The sequence below is a fragment of the Pan paniscus genome, chromosome 7, assembly GCF_029289425.2.
Source record: "Pan paniscus chromosome 7, NHGRI_mPanPan1-v2.0_pri, whole genome shotgun sequence".
Taxonomy (NCBI): Eukaryota; Metazoa; Chordata; class Mammalia; order Primates; family Hominidae; genus Pan; species Pan paniscus.
The window spans coordinates 18,146,953-18,169,020 of record NC_073256.2 but is presented as its reverse complement, the minus strand read 5'-3'; the positions used below and the strand labels follow the sequence as shown (position 1 = coordinate 18,169,020).

At 37.2% G+C, this 22,068-nt stretch overlaps 1 protein-coding gene across 2 annotated transcripts in view; it reads left to right on the top strand.

Moving 5' to 3' along the window:
* Window positions 1–22,068, top strand: part of CSMD1 (CUB and Sushi multiple domains 1) — a 2,070,470-nt gene that overhangs the window by 1,634,796 nt on the left and 413,606 nt on the right. For both annotated transcript variants that reach the window (XM_034966977.3, XM_034966976.3), the window contains exons 21-23: window positions 5,498–5,686; window positions 16,773–16,942; window positions 21,488–21,644. In XM_034966977.3, the coding sequence (XP_034822868.1) occupies window positions 5,498–5,686; window positions 16,773–16,942; window positions 21,488–21,644 (516 nt within the window). The remainder of the gene's footprint in view (window positions 1–5,497; window positions 5,687–16,772; window positions 16,943–21,487; window positions 21,645–22,068) is intronic.

Sequence of the window (22,068 nt, the reverse complement as noted above, 5' to 3'; positions counted from 1 at the left end):
CATAACAGAATACCTGAGACTAGATAATTTATAAATAACAGAAATTTGTTTCTCAATTCTGGACCCTGGGAAGTCCAAGATCAAGGTGCTGGCATCTGGGGTGAGCCTTCTTGCTGTGACATCACATGGCAGAAGGTAATAAGGTCAGAAAGGGGAGAATCGCCATATCCCCATGTGGTAAAAGACAAGAAGCCCTTTTAATGGCTTTAATCCATTAATGAGGGTGGGTCCCTCATGACATAAACACTCCCAAAAAGGGGATCAAATTTCCAGCACATGGATTTTGGGTAACACACTCAGACCATATAAAAGTCAGAATGTAACTATACAGCTGACACTCTCATTATAAACTACTTGCACAAACAAGCAAGCCAACAACAATAAAATACTCTTTCATGGGTCTTTAAAGTGGTTAACAGTCTGTAAACATTTAGAACAATTCATTTAAACATAACCAGTAGAAAATAATACCTAAAGCCTGCAGAAGAAATAAATTTCATCTAGACAGTTGCACACAAGCAGAAAGTCTTTTTAAAAACAAAAGACAACACTTTGGATTTCAAAGTTGACTTTAAAGTAAACAAATTCTTCAGGTATGTTAGAGGAGTAATTTCATTTGGTAGGATTTTTGCCTTGAAACTGTGCTGCAAACAATTGCCAGTGACACTGATACCATGGATTTTTTTTTTAAGTATACAAATAACTAGCAACTTTATTATACAAATGAGGCATTTACCCATCCAGAGACTTTGTTGTTTTTCATAAATGGTATTCATATGCTTTTATATCTGCCTTCTTTCCTGTTAATCAAGTTTATTTCTGCCTTTCTCAGAAGGCCTTATTAAAGCAGTATTTCCTGATTGTGTTTCCTAGTCAGTATTTCTGCAGATGTTAATGGTAATATTGTAGAAAAAGAGCCCCGTATTCCAGTTGGCTTAGATAAACCTGCACAATCCCCATTCTACATAACATTGTCTGCTACTAGTTGCTAACTATGTGCACTGGATACTCCACACTTACTTTCCCACCCCCTACGACCTGTCTACTTCTTGAGTGCTAACTTCTAGTGAATTAGCATCATTTCTCAGTCATTCTCTTCAAAAGGTTAAAAGTTGGACCACTTTGTGCCATTACATATGTGATTTTCTCTTCATTCAAAAGCCTTGGTGGCAGGCACCTGTGGTCCCAGCTACTCAGGAGACTGAGGCAGGAGAATGGAGTGAAGCCGGGAAGCGGAGCTTGCAGTGAGCGGAGATCGCGCCACTGCACTCCAGCCTGGGCAAAACAGCGAGACTCGGTCTCAAAAAAATAATAAATAAATAAATAAATAAGCCTTTCTACATTTTTCACCAGGCAAAACTCCTCCTGTCCAGGTCAGAGGGTGTCTCTGACATGCAGCCTTTCTTCTTTTCCCTAGGCAGAATTTGTTTTCTTCTATATAATACAGGAGAAAAACGTTTCCATGACGTTTCTACACCAAAATTATTCCTTTCCCATAATGACTTTTCTGTATTTGTCTCCTTCAATGGTACCATGACTTTTCAAATGAGGATACTGTTTCTTCTTCTGTGGTTGAGTCATGAGTACCTGGGACGGAGGAGAGTACACTCATTCTTTAATTGCCTAGGCAGGTCTCTGACAGGCTGAGACTTGATTGTGAAGCAGGGAATGGACAGGCCAGCTAATTTGGGTGGGCTCTCAGCAGACGGAGGTACAATGGGAGGACCAGGCCACCAAGTTTAGGATAAAGAAGACGGGCACTGTGGCCAGACCCCTGAAACCGAGGGGAAAGTGGAGGGACGTGAAATTAGTTATGGAGGGCAGATAACATAAGTAACTTGGATGTTAATTGTGGATGTTGCATGAAGCCATTGGATGGATTTGAAGAGCTTGACATGATCTGAGCTTTTTCAATGTTTACTTGAAAGACAATGTGTGAGTCTCAACAGGAACATGTTACACAATAATCCCAGCAAGAGATGCCACATGGAAGCTGAGACTACAGGAAGGATGCAAGGTTAGAGCTGACTTGATTGGCAGGAAGTGAAGGTGTCATATAAAATACAGAGTGGGGTCAAGATTTTGCACCTGCATGAATGAGGATGCTCTGTTTTACGTGAAAACCACTGGAAGTAAAGCAGGTTTGGGAAGAAAATACAGACCTTTTTCTCCTGGGGATATTGAGGGATGTATTCAAGAGTGATTGACAAGAGTCTTCAGTTCATATAACAGGATCATATTAAAGAAAAAGAAATACTGGAAACCCATCAGCATAGAATTAATTTGAACGCATGGGGCAGCAGAAGTTCTGAATCAGCCGGTTGAGAAGTTGGGTCCAGTGAGTTAGGAAGAGAGTGGCATCCAAGGAGCTAAGAAAGGAAAGCCTTTGGAGAAAGAAGAGAGCATTCATCTGTATTAAAACCTACTTAGTAAGAGGAAGCCTAAGAATTGACCATTGGTTTTTGCATCTGGAGGTCACAGTGGCTTTGGTAAGATCATTTGAATGGAAGGCTGTGAAGGAAAGCCTGAATAGATGAGATGAAGACAGTCTTGGAAGGGAGGATGGGAAAATGGAAGGTACACCCAACACTTTGAAAAATTTGTGCTAATGATAACCAGAGAAGGGATATGGTGGCCGGGTGACTGTGAAGTCCAGAGATTGGTGTTGTTAGTTTGTTTTGTTGGTGGTTTTGGTTGTTTACCTCATTCTTAAGATTGACCCTGTAACGCATATTTTTATCTTGATGAAAATAAGAGAATTGATGAAGGGGGAAAAAAAGGATAAACTCCAAGAACAAAATCTTTGAGTTGGTGAGAAGATGGAATTCTGAAGGCAATACACTTTTCTTGTGTTAGACAAAGATGAACATGTACACCATGCAAATATACTTTGTATAATAATGATTAAGTGGTAATTAATATAAGAGAATCCTTACAAAGCCTAATCAAGATGGTTACAACTAACACACACCTTCGAAGCTCATGGTGTTGTTTCAGGCTTTCTGTCCTTCTAAGTTGCTTTCAGAGGATACTGTATAAACTACAATATATAGTAAAAATATACTTAAAGCAAAGAACCATAAGATCATGGTGTTTCTTTATATAAGATAATAGGTATAGCAATAATAATATCAAAATATTCTCCTGTTAGGCAAGAATTTTTTTGTTTGTTTGTTTGTTTGTTTGTTTTTGAGATGGAGTCTCTCTCTGTTGCCCAGGCTTGAATGCAGTGCTGCAATCTCAGCTCACTGCAACCTCCACCTCCCAGGTTCAAGCGATTCTTCTGCCTCGGCCTCCCGCGTAGCTGGGATTACAGGCATGCACCACCATGCCCAGCTAATTTTTTTGTTATTTTTTATTTTATTTTATTTTATTTTTTTAGTAAAGACGGGGTTTCACCATGTTAGTCAGTCTGGTCTCAAACTCCTGACCTCATGATCCACCCGCCTCTGCCTCCCAAAGTGCTGAGATTACAGGTGTGAGCCACCGTGCCTGGAGTTTTCAACTATTTTTAAAGAAATGACAGGAAATGTATGGTTTGAATTGAGTGCACACAGTATATCCTTAGATAGAAGTAGAATGATAACAGCAAGGTATGAGATAATATTATCTGAATTGTGACATCTTTATTTTAATGTGTTCTAAAAAGTAAACATATGATAGGTTGTCAATTAATGTTTGTTGAGTTCAATTAAATGACATTGTCTATATTATTTTCTTTCTGAGTCATACTATGCATAAGTCAAATTAATAAGTATATCTCAAGGTTATCAAGGTTAGTTTGAATATTTTAGAGATCCAGAGTAGATTGCTTATCTAAATGCAAAGATAATTCAGAAAGTATCCACCTCAGAGCTTTACCAGTAAGCTAAGTGAGATGAAGGAAGTGTTTAGGTACAGAGTTCCATAAAAGTTTTTATAAAAGTGCAAGTATGAGATATCAGTGACAAACTCAGCAGATAATGAAAACTAAACTAAAAAAAAAAAAAAGGATCAGATTTGAGGAATATTAAGGGGAAAAGGATGAGTTGGATTTTATATGTCCAGTGAAAATAATGAACCTAAAATTCCAAGTTGGGAGAACCCTAAAGATGGTGTTAGAAAAAAGTAGAAGTAATTTTTTTTAGAAAGATTAGCATAGTTTTCTAAACGTTTCTTCCCCACGGTAAACTAAGAGTGATCTTCATTGTCCCAATTCTTTGCAATAATGCACATCTTTTAGTTGGCCTTTCAAGATTCTCTCTGAAACTCTTCTTACCATTCCAATACCTAAGCATATTTTCCTAGTTGGCTGGCTGACTGTTTGATACTATCTGACAAAACTGGGCATTACAGACTGGGGAAACAGCAAGAAGGAGGAAACCAAACACATAGGCACTTACACACACTTTCTCACTTCCCACTGACAAAACCATTGACTTGATAATGGACCAAGAGGCTGGTGACAGCCAGAGCTCAATTATACGTATATACTACGGAGATCGGAAGGAGTTGGCTCTAAAGAATATGGCAAACACAGAAGGGAGATATCAGTGCTGACATTTTGAATACTTACTCCCACAATGCAGCAAAATGTCAGACATTTATTTTTTAATTTATATTTAGCACTTCCTTCTTGAATGATTTATAGTAATTTTAGAACAAAATCTTGTCTACTACTTTTCAATCTCACATGGTTTACAGATAGAAAATAAACAGAGGAAAATTCCACTGTTCCTCACTGAGGTATATTCTAGAGGTGAAATTGGCTCTGATAAGATTTCCACAAACACAGCCCTGTGCCTTTGGTTTTATGTTATGCTTCATGCGTTACTTATCAAAAAGCACCTTTGGGAGGGATACAGTAACCAATTTAAGCAATTAGAAGTATCAGTAAAATTATTCCACACTCTCAAGCTGACAGTTTTGAAGTGAATTATCTCATTTTAATATGCTATTTGTCTGTCTGTCTTCTAGTTACATAATAATTGTACACATTTATGGGGTGCATGTGATATTTTGATACATGAGTAGAATGTGTGCCAAACATATCAAGATACTTAAGAATCCCATCACCTCAAATATTTATTATTTCTTTGTGTTGGGAACATTTCCTATCTTGCCTTTGAGCTATTTTGAAATGTACACTGTATTATTACTCACTATAGTCATCTTACTCTGCTATCAAGTATTAGAACATATTCCTTCTAACTGTATCCTTGTATCCATTGACCATCATCACTTTATCCTTCCCTCCATACACCCCCTTCCCAGCCTCTAGTAATTCTCATTCTTACCTGTCAATTCTTAAAAAAAAAAAAAATACTAAATCCCATGTCATTTGTCATAAGACAGTTCATAGTACAAGAAAAAAAATGCAAGTAACAGTTATAAGTGTTTGGGGAAAATATACATGTAGGTTTTTTTTTTTTGGAAGAGCACCTTTTTATTCTTGCTATTTAATCTTTGTGTATTTACCCAAATCCTCATGCATTTACTCTGCCTCTGCATGCCTCAGAATATGACCTGGAGCCATGTGATGATCCTGGAGTCCCTGCCTTCAGCCGAAGAATTGGTTTTCACTTCGGTGTGGGAGACTCTCTGACGTTTTCCTGCTTCCTGGGATATCGTTTGGAAGGTGCCACCAAGCTTACCTGCCTGGGTGGGGGCCGCCGTGTGTGGAGTGCACCTCTGCCAAGGTGTGTGGGTAGGTGGTCACACGCTTTCATTTCATTCATCCATGGGGGCAGGGTCTAGCCCAGGCAAGAAGCCTAGGGGGGTCAGGGTCGGGTGGGGGGTTGTTGACAAGGAAGGAGAGGGTGAGAGTACGCGCCCCACTCTGCCAACCAGGGGAGAGGGGAGCTGCCTAACTGATCTGGGCTTGAATTAGCTCATCTATAAAGTAAGTCCCTTTCAGCTCTGAAATTTTATGGTTGAACAAGAGTGAAACCAAAGCATGTGTCAAGCATATTTATGAAGGGAAAATATATATATATATACGGAGAGAGAGAGAGAAAATCTGGAGCAAAAGAAAAACTGGAAGATAGAAGCCACGCTATAATAACACAACCTCTGACAATTGCATTGATTAAAAGCAGCACGTGTCCCTTGGTATAACGATGGTGACAATTTTGTTTTTGTTGTCAGTGGTAGCCTTTGATGGGATGATGGTTGCACACTCCTGCTAAGTGGGCACGAGAGGCATTTGAATGCTGAATTCACTTTTTCAGTGTGATCTGGAGGAATCCAAGAGATAATTCCAAAGAGTAACAGGAATTTTTATTTCGGTACTTTGCCATGAAGTACTAGGCTCACATGCAGGAATTGGCTTGCTGATCCAGTGGGGTGACGTTTGTTAGCAATCTGGGAACTGTGCTACTCTAAGAAGTTTAGCAAAGGAGAATCATAACTGCCATTTTAGCTTAAATAGGGTGTGTTGTCCACACAGCCAGAGCTCTCGTAGTTAGCTATACGGACAAGGTCTAGTTCCTGCCACCCAGCCATGTTGCTCAGCATATTCTGGGTCTTACAAATTGTTCTTTAAAGTTACAGAAAAGTGACTAATGTCATTGTGAAGAAAAAAAGGGAGATGAGAGATTAACCAAGGTTCTCCTTAACACCAAGCCTTCTGAGTCCATGGGGAGTCCAGAATACGAACCACACTAATTTCACCAGTTAACGAACTGGAGGCAGGTGGGGGAGGTCTGAAGATAAAATTTAATAATCCGTATAAAACACAAACATGTTCACTTAGCATAACATGTTTAGCGTAACTTGTTTTATTTTACCATGGTGCAGAATCTCTTTGATTCTGCCTTTTGGGCAGATTTTTGGGGTTGCTTAGGGATATTATGTAACTCACATGATAAAGCTGTATTTTTGGATTTTAATGCACCAGAGATACATAGTCAGAATTTCATTATTAAAAAGTTAAACAAATAAACATGAATCAAATCATCTGTGTCTCTTTCCAAAACATGTATCTATATATTTTTACAATCTGCTTTTCTCCTAAAATAACGGTTCTTACTGTTTGTGGTTATAATATTTATTTGAGAATGGAAGGCAAATTTTGACTGTTATCTCAAGAAAAAAAATACGGTATTTTGCAGGTGATCATAGGAGTTCCCAGAATTGGTTGGAGTCTAGAGACTCCTGACTGAGATAGTTTGAAATCTGGACAAAACCCTCAACTCAATGAAATCAAGGTGACATCTAGATATGTAACAGTCAGTAGTCTACTGATTATAATGATTAAGACCCATTAAATGTTATTCTATTTCATCCAGAGTCATTATCTTTACACTGTTTTTCTTGTCATTCAGGTTTTTACTCTGTGGTCTAAAATACGAAAAATAAGTAACTAGAGTTGGAAGAATAGGTACTATTTATTAAACAGTGTGTGGTAGACTAGGCACTGCTTCAGGCTCCTTCCATGTAATAACTTATTTAGTACCATGACAATTCTACAAAGTAAATGCTGTGATTGACAGTTCCCTTTTACATGTGGAAATATTAAGACAAAAAGACTCTACAAACTTTGCCCAAGGACACAGAGCTAGGAAGACTCGAACCCAGGGAGCCTGCAACTCAGCCTTTAACCACCGCACTGGACAGAAGGGCCTCGGACAGGCCCTTTTTGTATTTAGCCTTTTGCATTTTGCCTGCAGTTTCCTGATTTTTCCTCCAGCCCCTCTGGTGCATTCGGGTGCTGTCTTCATTTCTCTCTCATTCCCCACACCTGTTTATGTCCTAGCTCTGGAGGATTCTGGCCGCTGCAGAGCTCTCAGTTCAGGCTCCTCCTCCCCACCCTCCTAGCCCCAACTCGCTCCAGAACCCCCCAGTCCCCCTGATGGTTTCCCTGGCTCCCCAGACTCCACCAACCCCAGGGGCCGCAGCTCCCAGAATGCTCTTTCCAAAGTGAAAACCCCATTGATTTGCCCGATGTAACAGAGCCTGGTCAGTGCTTCCCCTACTAATCAGAGCAATCACTCTCCCTCCACGCTGTCCTGGATCAGAGTCCCTCATTCACTGGCTCTCCAGAGTGCACCCAGCGCTCAGCCAGCAGCCTCCTGCAGACAGGTAGAGCCCTCTCAGGCCCACAGAGCACCAGGGCTCTTTCTATAAGGTTGGTGCAAAAGTAATTGCAGTTTTTGCCATTACTTTTTGTTGTTGTTGTTTTGTTTTGAGATGGAGTTTTGTTCTTGTCACCCAGGCTGGAGTGCAGTGGCACGATCTCGGCTCAATGCAACCTCTGCCTCCCAGGTTCAAGCAATTCCCCTGCCTCATCTTCCCGAGTTGCTGGGACTGCAGGCACATGCCACCACGCCCGGCTAATTTTTGTATTTTTAGTAAAGACGGGGTTTCCCCATGTTGACCAGGCTGGTCTCGGACTCCTGACCATGTGATGTGCCCGCCTTGGCCTCCCAAAGTGCTGGGATTACAGGCGTGAGCCACAGTGCCCGGCCTCAAGTTGTCTTCATCTCTTTGTCTCCCTCCTCAGACTGATGGCTCCCTTACAGTGGGCTGCCTCATCCCTAAGTTCTGTGTATCCAAAAGAGGAAAATTGCTTTCCTCAGAAGGTTCTCTTTTCATCTCAAAAATTTGATTCATCCATGCTTCATGTTCCTTTCTCTAAAATTATAGAAATAAAAATGATTTGCCTGTGGCAAAAAAGAGGCAAATCCATACCAAAGGTTGCAGGTGACACCTAAGGATGTCGACTGAGTTAAAAGTGTGCCGTTTTAACCTCCCTAATAAGTGTCTGACCTTAAATGGAATTTCTAGTGAGCGTCTGAGCTGAGAACTATTTCTCTCTCTATCAAGTCACTTTTAAATGAAAGAGATGGAAACATTTTTATTATTTGTGTTTATTCATTTTAGGGTTTTTTTCAACCTGGTGATGTATTTAGGATGATAGAAATAGTATCATATATTCCTTGGGTATTCAACCTCAGTGCTCAAACCCTCTCTTGCACCTGTTGGCATGTGCATTACACATGTATTGTTTAGGATCTTTTTCACTTGCAAGTTAGAGAAAAAGTTGCCCACATTGGCTTAAGTCAAAATGAAAGTTTATTGGTAAGGTGATATAAAGTCCATACCTAGGGACAGCTTCAGGTGAGGTTTGATCAAGCGTTCAACCTTGTCAACAAGAACCTGAGGTCTCAGCATCTCTCAGTTTTGCCAATCTGGGTAAAGCAGTGGGTGGCTTCCTGATCTCATATCATCAAATGCAGTGTTGTAGCCCCACATCCTGCCGTACTGTGGAAACAGCTATGTCAAGATTGCTTATGTACAAGTCCTGGGTTTCCTCTCATTGGCCCACATTGAGTCCCATGCCTATTCCTGAGCAGTCATTGTGGCCAGGGCAGTCGTGATTGGCTTAGTACATTTAGAATTCCATCTGCACAGCTTTTGAATAATAACAAAAACTGAATATTTTGTGATGTTTTGTGACATTTTGGTCAAAAGAGCAGGAGCAAAGTTAGCATATATGATGGAGATAAATGTTTGCTATAATTCCGTAACCTAATATTGCGTCTATGACATCATTTCAGAATTATTTGAACAAAAAATTTTCTTAGGGTGTTAAAGGGCTGTATATATACATCAGCATAAGCCTTAAAAGCATATCCAGTAAGAGAATTTTTTTAAAATGAATGAAAGTGAGATATATCCTCTTATTGATTAACTGTATTAACTCTTTTTGCTTGACAAAGTAGAAAGTCATTGGGCGAAATAAAAAAAGAAAAAAAATCAACAACCTTATCCTCAATTTTTGAATGGATTACAAGTTATTTCCGACAGCATAGTGAAACAAAATATCTTGCCTGTATTTTAATTTAATTTATATCTAGTTTAATTTATATCCAGTTGAACACTAAACTCTTTCTCTCTCTATATATATATCTATATGTATAGATATATCTATCCATAGATATATCCGGATATATCTATCGATAGATATATCTATATCTAGATAGATATATCTATCCATAGATATATCTATATCTAGATAGATATATCTATCCATAGATATATCTATATCTAGATAGATATATCTATCCATAGATATATCTATATCTAGATAGATATATCTATCCATAGATATATCTATCGATAGATATATCTATATCTAGATAGATATATCGATAGATATATCTATGGATAGATATATCTATATCTCTATAGATATATCTATATCTATCGATATCTATCTATATCTATATAGATATATATATATCTAGATAATCTATATCTATATAGATATATATATATCTAGATAATCTATATCTATATAGAGAGAGTTTAGTGTATATATGTATCTAGCTATAGATATATCTATATCTATCTATAGATATATCTATATCTATCTATAGATAATCTATATCTATAGATAGATATATCTGTGTCTATATATATAGATATATCTATATCTATATAGAGAGAGAGAGAGTTTAGTGACATATATATCACTAAACTGTATATAATTCTATGTAGTTCTTTAATTTTGGGTTAAAAAATTGAAACAACGTTCTAAGCTAAAATGTTAGTTTCTGTTCCTTCTTAAAAGCTAATCCAATAATGGCACTAAATTGTAAAAATAAAGGTTTATAGGATAATGAATGGGCTAAAAATAGTACCATTTTGTGAAATTCTTAAATATTCTTTGTGAGTAAATATGGAATTGCATATTTTGATTAATATAGACTTCTATTATGGGCAAGATTTACTTATTTGTTGTGTAGAACACAATGAACTTGGTTTAAAGGAGAAAGGTAGATTTTCTGTTTCTGTTTCTTAGTTGAGCTGTTTTCTATTTCTGTACTTTTAAAATAAAGCTTCTAAAACATAGAGATCTGCATATTAATAGTTTTCCCAATTTCACAGTGCCCTCAAAAGCCCCACAACAATTTCCACATTTTAATAACCAGAGCCATACACCTTTACTTCCAACCATTATGTTAAGAACCATCTCTGTTAAATGTGAGGCATTGTATAGGCTCGACATTATTTAGGTGGACAAGTTGCTTCAGCTGTAGGATTTGAATCCAATTTAACTGTATTGAATAGGCAGATTGAGAGGTTATATATTTTCACCTACTTTTTAAAATAATTAAATCAATAGTTATTTAATGTCCCCAATAAAATGACCTTGCCTAATATTGAATATGCATTAATTTATACAGACATTTTGGTTAATGCTATGGATTTGGGGCTTCCTAGCCTCCACGTCTGTCTGTTGTTGAAGCCACTCTGTCTGTGGTACTTTGTTACAGCAGGCCAAGCAAACTGAGACAGCAAATTTCACAGGTAGGTGCCTTTGTACAGAAGAATTGACTGAAAAATCAATTAACTCCTTTCTTCTGTGTTAATTTCATTTTAATTAGTTTCATTGAATTGCAAAAATCTAAATGACAATTCAATTATAGTTAACATTTCAGTAGCTTTTTTATAAAACAGCAAGTGATTTGTATTAAGAAACATTGTATTCATTCATCTTAAATTAGTATTAAATAGACTATTGAAAAACTTTTTTAAAATGAAACATTTAATTCTGCTAATGGTGATTTTCAATGAATGTTTTAAATCAAGCTCAAATAATTTTTGAAATTTTGGTCACTTAACTCTTGTGATTTTCTGAGCACTTGCTCTTTACTTAATGTCAGTGTCTTATTAAATTATGTCCTCCGGGATACTGCCCCAGGGTCTGGAGTGCTCTCGCAGTTTCTTTGACACATCCATTCTTTCATTTGAATATCATGTTGTATCCGTTTTTGTGTACTAGGAGGCCACCTGCACAGCTTTGGAAATAAGGAAAAGGAAACATTTTGTGATATGTGAGCTATTTGGTGGTATCTTGGTCAGAAAGGTAGGGGTAGTGTTAGAGAGCAGATAGGAATGGAGATAACAAGCTTCCGCAAGAATTCTTCTGATTTAATTTGAAAACGGAATTAAGTCAGAAGACACGCCTCCAAAAGTATGCCAATGTTTCTTCAAAGAACATTTTGTAAAATAGTGACCTATCCCATTCAGAAAGTTGCTTCCCTCAGCAGCAACACTTTCCTATCCTGTTGGAATCACAAGGTTATTAAAGTCATAAGCAAGTAGCCCTCATGGATTATTTCCTATCTGCCAATAGGAATAATTACCAATATTGTGTATTAACAAACGTAGTACAATTATTGCACCTTCTGATAACACATTGCCTGGGGTTCAAATGATAGTTTCCCTTTCACACCTGTGTGATCTTGAGCATGTTAATTAGTGTCACTGTGCCTCAGTTTTCTCATCTGTAACATGGGCTTAGTTTTGTTATATACCCCCATGTGTTTTTGTGTTTTTTGTTTGTTTGTTTGTTTGCTTTTTGAGACAGAGTTTCTTTCTTGTTGCCCAGGGTAGAGTGCAATGGCACGATCTTGGTTCACTGCAACCTCCACCTCCTGGGTTCAAGCAAGTCTCCTGCCTCAGCCTCCCAGTTAGCTAGGACAACAGGCATGCACCCCCATGCAAGGTTAATTTTTGTATTTTTAATAGAGATAGGGTTTCACCATGTTGGCCAGGCTGGTCTTGAACTCCTGACCTCAGGTGATCTGCCCGCCTCGCGCTCCCAAACTGCTGGGATTACAGATGTGAGCCACCGCCCCCAGCCAATGATGTAATAGTAATAAGAACATACACCATGTAAGTGACAAATAGACCAAAAACAAAATTAGATAAATTCCTGTACCCCATCAGGCATGGTATTACTACAACGTATTTTTCCTATGATTATTTATTTGAACTTTCAAAGATACTTCTCTTCTATTGAAATTCTAGAATTTGTGTCACAAGTCAATCTTCACAACATCTATACCTTCTGTGTTTTTGTTTAGAGTCTTTAAAATTCAACTGTTTTAGGGCATTCCCTGCAACCTGGTTCAGGCTGTGTTTGCAATCCCATCTCCCATAGTTCCTTCATGTGATGCTCCACTTCAGTCATGTTGATAAAGTCATAAAAACATCCTATTTGTCTTGCACCTGAGACTGTGCCCAGGTCCTGGCATTCCTTCCCCACCCATGTTTCTCAGCACGCCTTTGGAGAAGCCAACACAGCTACGGTGTCAAGTGGACTCATGAAGCACTAGGCCCTCAGGATACAATGGCTAATCATGTTCAGCATTGAAAATACCATATTTTCTAATTGACTTCCACATAAAATCCGAAAAAAAGGGTGACAAAGCAAAAACAAAACTATCATATGTTCAGTAGGATGGTATTAACTCAAACACAAATAATGGCTTAAAACAGAGGAAAGATGTAAAAGTCATAATTTAAATTTTAAAAAATGTGATTCTATGTTAATCGTCTTTAAAATCTTTGAAAAATATAGGTACTAAAATATAAATTAAATAGTGAGTACACATTGTATGTATATTATACATGTGTATTTAATAATATATTATACATTTAATATTATATTTATAATATTTAATACATATTAAATATATATTTGATTTTTTCTATATACAATTATTCGTATATAATTTAATGTATATGTATTAAAATAATTTTTCTAGTTAGCGAGCCAAGTTTGTATAATTTCCTTTCTTTTCTTTTCTTTATTTTTTCTTTTTTTTTGAAACAGAGTTTCACACTGTGTCGCCCAGGCTGGAATGTAGTTGGGTGGTCTCGGCTCACTGTAACTTCTGCTTCCTGGGTTCAAGCAGCCTCCGAAGTAGCTGGGATTACAGGCATGTGCCACCATGCCTAGCTAATTTTTGTATTTTTAGTAGAGACGGGATTTCACCATGTTGGCCAGGCTGGTCTTCAACTCCTGACCTCAGGTGATCTGCCTGCCTCGGCCTCCGAAAGTGCTGGGATTACAGGCATGAGCCACCGCACCTGGCCAAGTTTGTATACTTTCATAGCAATTTAATACTCTTGGGGAAAATGCCATGTGAAAGACTATCTTTTGAATCCTGTGCCACACTACCCTAGAGTAATGAAATCCTACCTTTGTACATTTAAGTGTTTTGGTCATGTATATTCACATTCAGTTATAGCTACATATTGAATAAATGAGCTATTATTACATATTTACTTAGAAATCTTAATTGCATCTCAGGTTATGAGAGATACTTATTCAGATACTAATAGAAGACTTTAGTTTCAAGCTGCGAATATAAAGTGAGATTTGGGAAGTGCTAGAAGGCTGGTGAGTTGCTTCTGCCTTGATTTTTTCTAAAAGGCAAAGCAGCAGCATTGTCTGTCTATACAGGGTCATCAGTTACAACGGGATGGTTAATTTTGCACAGTTATTATTCTTGCATAGTGAGGACTTGAAGTTAGTTACTACCATTTATTATATATCTCCTTTTTTAAAAAAAAATCCCAGAATCCAAAGGCTAATAAAAACATATAAAATTATTTCTTTTGGTTTAGATTTATTTTCTTCGCATGGATACAAATGCTCAATTCTTCTTTCTTGTCCCACTTTTTTTTTGTATTATGAGAAATGATTATATAGTTAATGTCCTAAATGCTAATATAATAACAAATATCAGCTGCGATTAATCGGTGACCTATTTAGAATAAAAGTCCTTAAGAACACACTTTTTTCTTGAACATTTAAACTTGTATTACTCCAGTTTTATTATTAATTATGAACAGTAGTGCGAATTATTAATTTTAAAGTGCATGTAAGTGTTATTTAGGATATTTTTTAAAAGTGCTATTCCCTTTCTGAGCACTTCACAGTTTGTATCACATCAATAATTAATCTGTACTAGCTGTGTGACCTTGGGAAAGACATTTGGTTTGTAAACTATTCTATGCTTCAGTTTCCTCATCTGTAAATGGGGTTTATTGACATGTCACGAAGGTTATTATAGGTATTATAACACAAACATACACAAGTTATTATAGGTTATTATAGGTATTACACACATACACAAGTTATTGTAGGTATTATAACACATACACAAGTAATTATACGTATTATAGGTATTATAACACACACATACACATATATAATATATAATATATAGTATATATATTAATATATATTAAATATAATAAATATATTTATAGATATAAATATATTTCTATAATTATATATTTATATCTAGATATATTATATATATTTTATAGATATATTTATATCTAGATATTTATAGATATATTTATATTTAGACTTATATCTATTTTATAGCTATAAATATAAAAAGTATTTATTTATATATTATAGATATATACACCTACTCATGAGTATATATACATATATATTTCTCTTTTAAAATGATTTTTAAAGTATTATAGTTATACAAATACATAATTATAATTACATAATTACTGTAATTTCTTAAAATGATTATAAATTCCCAGTGGCATCTTTGAGTCACCAGTTGCCTGCACTTCTCCCTCAACACTTGCACCCCGAGACCCACATCCAAAGCGTGCCTTTCTGTCTTTATTTAAGGAGGATGAGGGAGAAGTGAAAGCAGGTTGTCAAGTGTTTTCCTCTCTGACTTTCTCCTCACACCCTTCCACATGGAGGCATTCTGAGATTCAATGTGCACAAATCACTGGGGGGCAATCATGGATCTCTAGCAACTTCCTGCTGGCAAGTGGATTAGGATATCATGGCCAGTGATATAGCTGATTGTGTTCGTTGTCAAAGAGGGAAGGAGGGTGTGAAAGAATCAGTATCGTGGCAGTGGGCATGCAGAAGTCATCTGCAAAATTCTGCAGTACCTTGAGCAACCCACTGGAAAAGGAATACTGTGCATCCTTCTCTTCTGCTCTCAGTACATACCTGGCATCTAACTGATGCTTGGTTTCCAACCTGACAATTATTCTTCAAAAGAATAGGCATTCTGTGGGATGTTTACATCGGTGTGCTGGGCACATAGTATAGTCTGTAAAATTGTTGGCGCAGACTCCTGTGGAGATCTCTTGGCACACACAAACCTCTGTGTGTGTGTGCACCCGTATATGTAGCACTTTATTTTTCTGTGATCGTATTGGACTTAGAATTTTGGAGCTGAAAGCATTCTTGACCTAAACTGTTCACTTTCACCGTGAAACATGTGCTGAAAGGTTAAGTGACTTTCTACAGGTTGACAGAAAGTAGAGAGTTGTATGTATTTTCACTTTTACCTTGATAAGAGGAATTTTGTTTGATACAAATTTAGATCTAGAAGTCAATTATCCTCTTCCTTCATTGGGAAAGAGGGAGAAGCAGATAATTACTGCCATTGAATGTTCTTCCATCCTAAGACGTAATGCTAAGGCATTCAGGGATGTGACATCCTGAAGATAACTCAGTGGTTTGGTCTGTCGTTAGATTCCCCTTTGAATGTGTCCCAGTTGATGCCGTAAGATATCAATGAAGGAAAATGCAGACAAACAATGGTAGAATGGGAGCGTGGGAACTGGTGGGGACATTTCATGAGGCAGGAATGAGGTGGGTGGGAGAGGTGCTCTGACAACCTGACGACACAGCCAGTGAGCCATGGTGCTGGAGCACCTGTTTTATTCTAGAACTCTCTGTATGATAGCATGCTGCTTCCACATAGTCAGAGGTCATTCTGTTAATAAGACAATTTTGAAAATGAGCTAGGTGGGGTATCTTTTTTTGTCCAGTTGATAAAATAATAAAAAAATCACTGATCTATTTTGAAATAATATATTACTAACAGACATACATTGATAGAAGAGGAGGCTATCATGATTTTAAAGTTTTTAACCTGTTAAAAACAGTAATTCCACTTTTGAATCCTCTTTCTCTCATGTCCTATTTATTGTAGCCGAATGTGGAGCAAGTGTCAAAGGAAATGAAGGAACATTACTGTCTCCAAATTTTCCATCCAATTACGATAATAACCATGAGTGTATCTATAAAATAGAAACAGAAGCCGGCAAGGGCATCCACCTTAGAACACGAAGCTTCCAGCTGTTTGAAGGAGATACTCTAAAGGTAAAAAGAATCTTCTCCAACATGATGACTCCAACTTTTCTTCTCAAAAAATAAATTGTCTATCTATTTTTCTACATATAGATATATGCTCATATAAATATATATTTTTATATATGATTTATTTATATTTATTTACACAATGAGTTTGAGAAGGTGTAATGTCACTTCGCTTAGAGCATTGTATGTGGACTTTGAAATAACTTTGTGGATAAACCTCGATCTAACATTTATCTGTCCAGCACCTTGTGAAAGCTATTTAACACTTTTGATCTTCAGCTTCCTTATGTGTAACAAAATGCAGTTGTACCTACCTTTTTGGACTGTCTTGAGGATTTAATACAATAATATAAGTGGATGTTCCTAGCATTGTGTCTAGCACATAGCTGTAATTATTAAAAGTTGCAGGATCCCCAAACCAACCCTTTCTGTAGTTAATCTTGATTTTTAAATGTGGTCATACTGTGGAAAGCTGGAAAGGTTCTGAAGTGATAATGGAGGTAAATCCAGCCACAGTGGTCAGATCACAGACAGGGCTGATGAGGAGAAGCCAAGCCAGGACAAGACAGAATCTCACTATTGATGGCAGGGGTACCCAGGTCCTGCTTTGATTGACAAAATCCCAGCTCCAACTAGAAATGCCCTTAACTTCTAAGAGTCCTGATATAATTTTCACCTCTCCTGTAAGTATTTCAATTAATTGGGAACCTTCCATGGTCTAGGGACTGGAGAATGGGCAACCTAGCCTCAAGGCACTGAAAAGGAAAAGCTTTAAGCAACAAGAGCTAATGCTATAATACTATCCTGTCCAACCCGCGGCCCACAGGCCACATGCGGTCTAGCACAGCTTTGACTGTGGCCCAACACAAATTCGTAAACATATTTAAAACATTATGAGATGTTTTGTGATTTTTTTAAGCTCATCAGTTATCTTTAGTGTTAGTGCATTTTATGCGTGCCCCAAGGCAATTCTTTCACCATGGCACAGGGAAGCCAAAATATTGGACTCCCCTGCTATAAATCATCCGTCCAATCACCCGCTTATTTCAGCGAGGTGAGCAATTTAGTTGGACAGAAGCCTGGTTTCCGGCAAGAAAGGAACACGTGGCTCTTTTAATTCCCTTTTTAAAATTCTAGGGTTCTTCAGTTAATTTACATCTACGTAGATGCACATAATGATGCATTTTAGATTCAGTATTGTCAACTCACTTTGAACTATGAGACTTCTAAGAGAATATGCAGAAAGCCAACTAAAAGGGAAAACACTGTGTGTCCTCCCTTTACAGAATGGCTGCAATGGAGCCCCCGCCGGGCTCCACTTGACCTCATTAGAAGTTATGTGCAAAGGTCAGGAGAAGCTTACAGATTAAAGGCCCTTACTTCCTCCTAAGGCCGCGTTTGCCTGTATTTCAATGTCATAATTTAGTAGAGTGGTTTTATTCTAGTTGTTCTTTCATTTTAATAGTCTTTTGAAATCTCACGCTGGCAGTATGAGGGACTATCATGAAGAAGTGGTTTTTAGGCAGGAAACTACCACATTCTTACGAATCTAAAAAAAAAAATAGTTACATCGCAACTGAATTTTTTAATAACCTCAAATTTAGAAGTCAGTAAGCCTTTAAGGCAAAGTTTTAAATAACTCTTAACTATACTTTAGTGCAGGTGAGTGATTACAGATACTGCATAAAATACACAAGGATAAATATTATTGCAATGGAAGGAAGGAAATTATGTTCATTTGTGATTGCATGCCGTTTAAAGTTGATTATAACAAAAAGTTTTTTTAAAAAAAAAAACGTGCTTCTCACATTTAATTACAGAGAAGCTCTCAATCATATAAAATACCTACACATTTTGCAGGCATATATTTTGTTAAATATGCTAACAAATATCTCTGTTAAAAATGTTTATAGTAAAATTATCTTAATTTTCAAGCCTAATGCTGTTCACATTGATCCTTCGCACATACTGTGATGTAATAATAAAGACTAAAATTTTATATACACGCACCCCTTGCACGCGTAAATAAACATGATGTTTTCTTGCTTCATGTGGAAAAATCATGTAAGAGATATCGAGCTCTCAGAAACATGTCATGAAAGGAATATAGAATGGAAAACGCAATTAATTTTGGAAATAAATCTGCAGGGTATAGTTTCTGTAAAACTGGGAAAGATTTCCCCAGAACTTTCAATATTGTCACGCTAGCATTCTGTGTGATGTCTTCTAATCTGTGATCATCTGGTAACCCAGCAACATCTCTTAGAGCATATGGCATTAAATGCTGAACTCTGAGGAGGGTTTGTAGTGCAGATACTTACAGGCTTGTATTAAACATATAAATCCTGAAGGCTTTCTCTAATAACTGAAAAGAACCCTTTGAATCTAGCTACTTATAGGTGAAAAAAATATAACTAGGAAATGTTGTACAGAACAGGTGTAGCCTGTTCCTCATCCAATTGGAATCAGAAATCAAGTCTTCTGACTTCCACTCCTATCTGGGTTTTTATTTGTGATCAGTGCGAAACCTGAACCCAGATTTTAACTTTAGAGAACTGACAGGGGAGTGTTCCATGTTAATCAACGACATACACTTTCTCTGGGGTTTCGGTGGTTGGACCCAGTGCTAATTGCTGATGACATGGATAAAGAAAGCAGAATTGCTGTTCTGAAGAATCTTACGATTCAGCTTTTGAGCTGTTCATTTTTAGTGGTTCTCACCATGAAGCCACTGGGAGCAAGGTGCAATCTCTCAGGGATCCACGGTGCTCTTGGTCAAGTCCTCATGAGGACATGAGGAAGCCAAGATTCAGGAGAGCGGATGAACGTACAGTGTGTCAGGACCCAGCAGGGGCTTCACTGAGTGTCTAGTTCTTTCGTATTTCCCCATCTTTATGGATTTCTGTGAATTACAGACAATTCCATGGTATACGGGGTAGCCCAAGGCCTTCCTAGGGAGACCTGCACCTTTTCTCTTTGACCCAGATTCCTCTGGAATTAAAACCATTTAGTCTCTGGATGTCAGACCCCGGCTCATCTAATAAAAACATGGAATAAACCAAATAACGGTGTTTACACAATGACCTGGGTCAATAGTCTTTTAGTGAGGAGATTAGAGAGTATCTGATTCTACCCCACTAGCATGTCCATATTTAATTGTAATGAAATAACTACCCACAAAATTATCTTTTCTAAATGTATTTTCTCCTTTTCTGAGTATGTATATCTGTGTACATCCCTGGGTTTATATATTGATTGAAAGACAATGAAAGAAAAATTAATCTGTATAAAGAGGAAAGAAGTGGGGAAAATAGACAAACACATTGGAAGAGCCTACTAAGACTCTGTTTAATTTTATTTAGTTAGGGTACCATTTTTCTATTAAGACAAACTGAACATTTTCCAGTATCATGTAATAAATGTTTATTTTTACAGCCCCCTGCTAGTGAGGGAGGCAGGTGGATTAGCCATGCCCACCTAGTGCTCTGTTGTTATTGGGAGCGAGGACTGCTGCACTGACTTTTTTATTTCACTTTATTTTATTTTATTTTAAGCTCTGGGATACATGTGCAGAAAGTGCAGGTTTGTTACCCAGGTATACATGTGCCATGGTGATTTGCTGCACCTGTCAACCCATCATCTAGGTTTTAAGCCCCGCATGCATTAGGTATTTGTCCTACTAGAAAGTCAGTGCTGTTTCTGTTACCTGAGCCTCACGGCATTGGCAGAAAGTGCATGGGTCCTAAACACTTTTACCCGATCCTCATTCAGATTATGACGGTGACACTGACCCACTGCTCCCCACCATGTGACCTGTCTCCCCAATAGTTGGGAACCCATGACTGAACCTTCCCTCTCCCGGCTGGTCAAAACCAAGCCTTGTCTTCTTTATCTTCTGTATACTTATTAGATCTACTCTCGTTTTACAACTGCTTGGGAAGATAATGCCACATACAGAGCATTTTAAGCAACATCACACTTCTGTATTACTATTGCATGATGAGATACTGCTGTTATTACAAATTCAAGATGAAAGCCACCTGAGGCTTGCAGAATACAGAATGTGACAAGATTCCGGCACATCTTGTCCTTTAGTGCATTCAGACAGAAGGGAATAGAAAGGAAGGGTATGTTCTTTGACTTAGTTGACAGTTCAGAGGAGATATTCAAGAGTAAAATATTATAAATCCTTTCTACTTTTATAACTGAACTATGAGAAAAGGAATAAAAAGGTAGATAATGAAACCTGGAAATGTAAAGAAATATTTATTTAATTTTAAATGAACACAGAAAGAGCTCTTAAAGTAATGAATATAAAATGATCTGAACAAGAATGGAATCTTTTGCCTCCAGTGTTAATGGTAAAGATAAAATTTAAAGAACAAATATGATTTAGCTCTAAGTCCTTCATTTATCTTTCTGTACACTATATGCCTTTTTAAGTATTGTTTAAAACTGCATCTTTGAAGATTTGGATTGTTTATTAACATTGCTAACATAAGAATCCAATGAAGGCATAGAGGGACTCATGCTGTGAATTTTCATCAGGTATATGATGGAAAAGACAGTTCCTCACGTCCACTGGGCACGTTCACTAAAAATGAACTTCTGGGGCTGATCCTAAACAGCACGTCCAATCACCTGTGGCTAGAGTTCAACACCAATGGATCTGACACCGACCAAGGTTTTCAACTCACCTATACCAGTAAGTAACATACGACTTAATCACATTCTTTTTTTATTTTGTCAGGACACATCTGATACTTGGCTTATATTAAGTTTTAAATATTGATGTTTTTCTGGCTGCCTACTGTGTTTTGGATTGCAGTTTAATTCTGTACTCTGTTGACTGGTTGTATATTCGGACACATTACTAGTAGCTTGAAATTTATCTATTTGGAAATATTAATTCTAATAACAAAATCGTTGGACCTGAAAAGGAAACGTCTTACAACGTTTTAGATCTGATGGGCTTAAATATATTGATTGGGGTACAGTATACATTGATAAAAATTCATGTGCTTATATATGAAGGCTTTAGAAGAGATGTTTGATATAACCGGAGGTAATAGACTTTGAATGACACACACACACACACACACACATATATTTATACATTTAATCATATA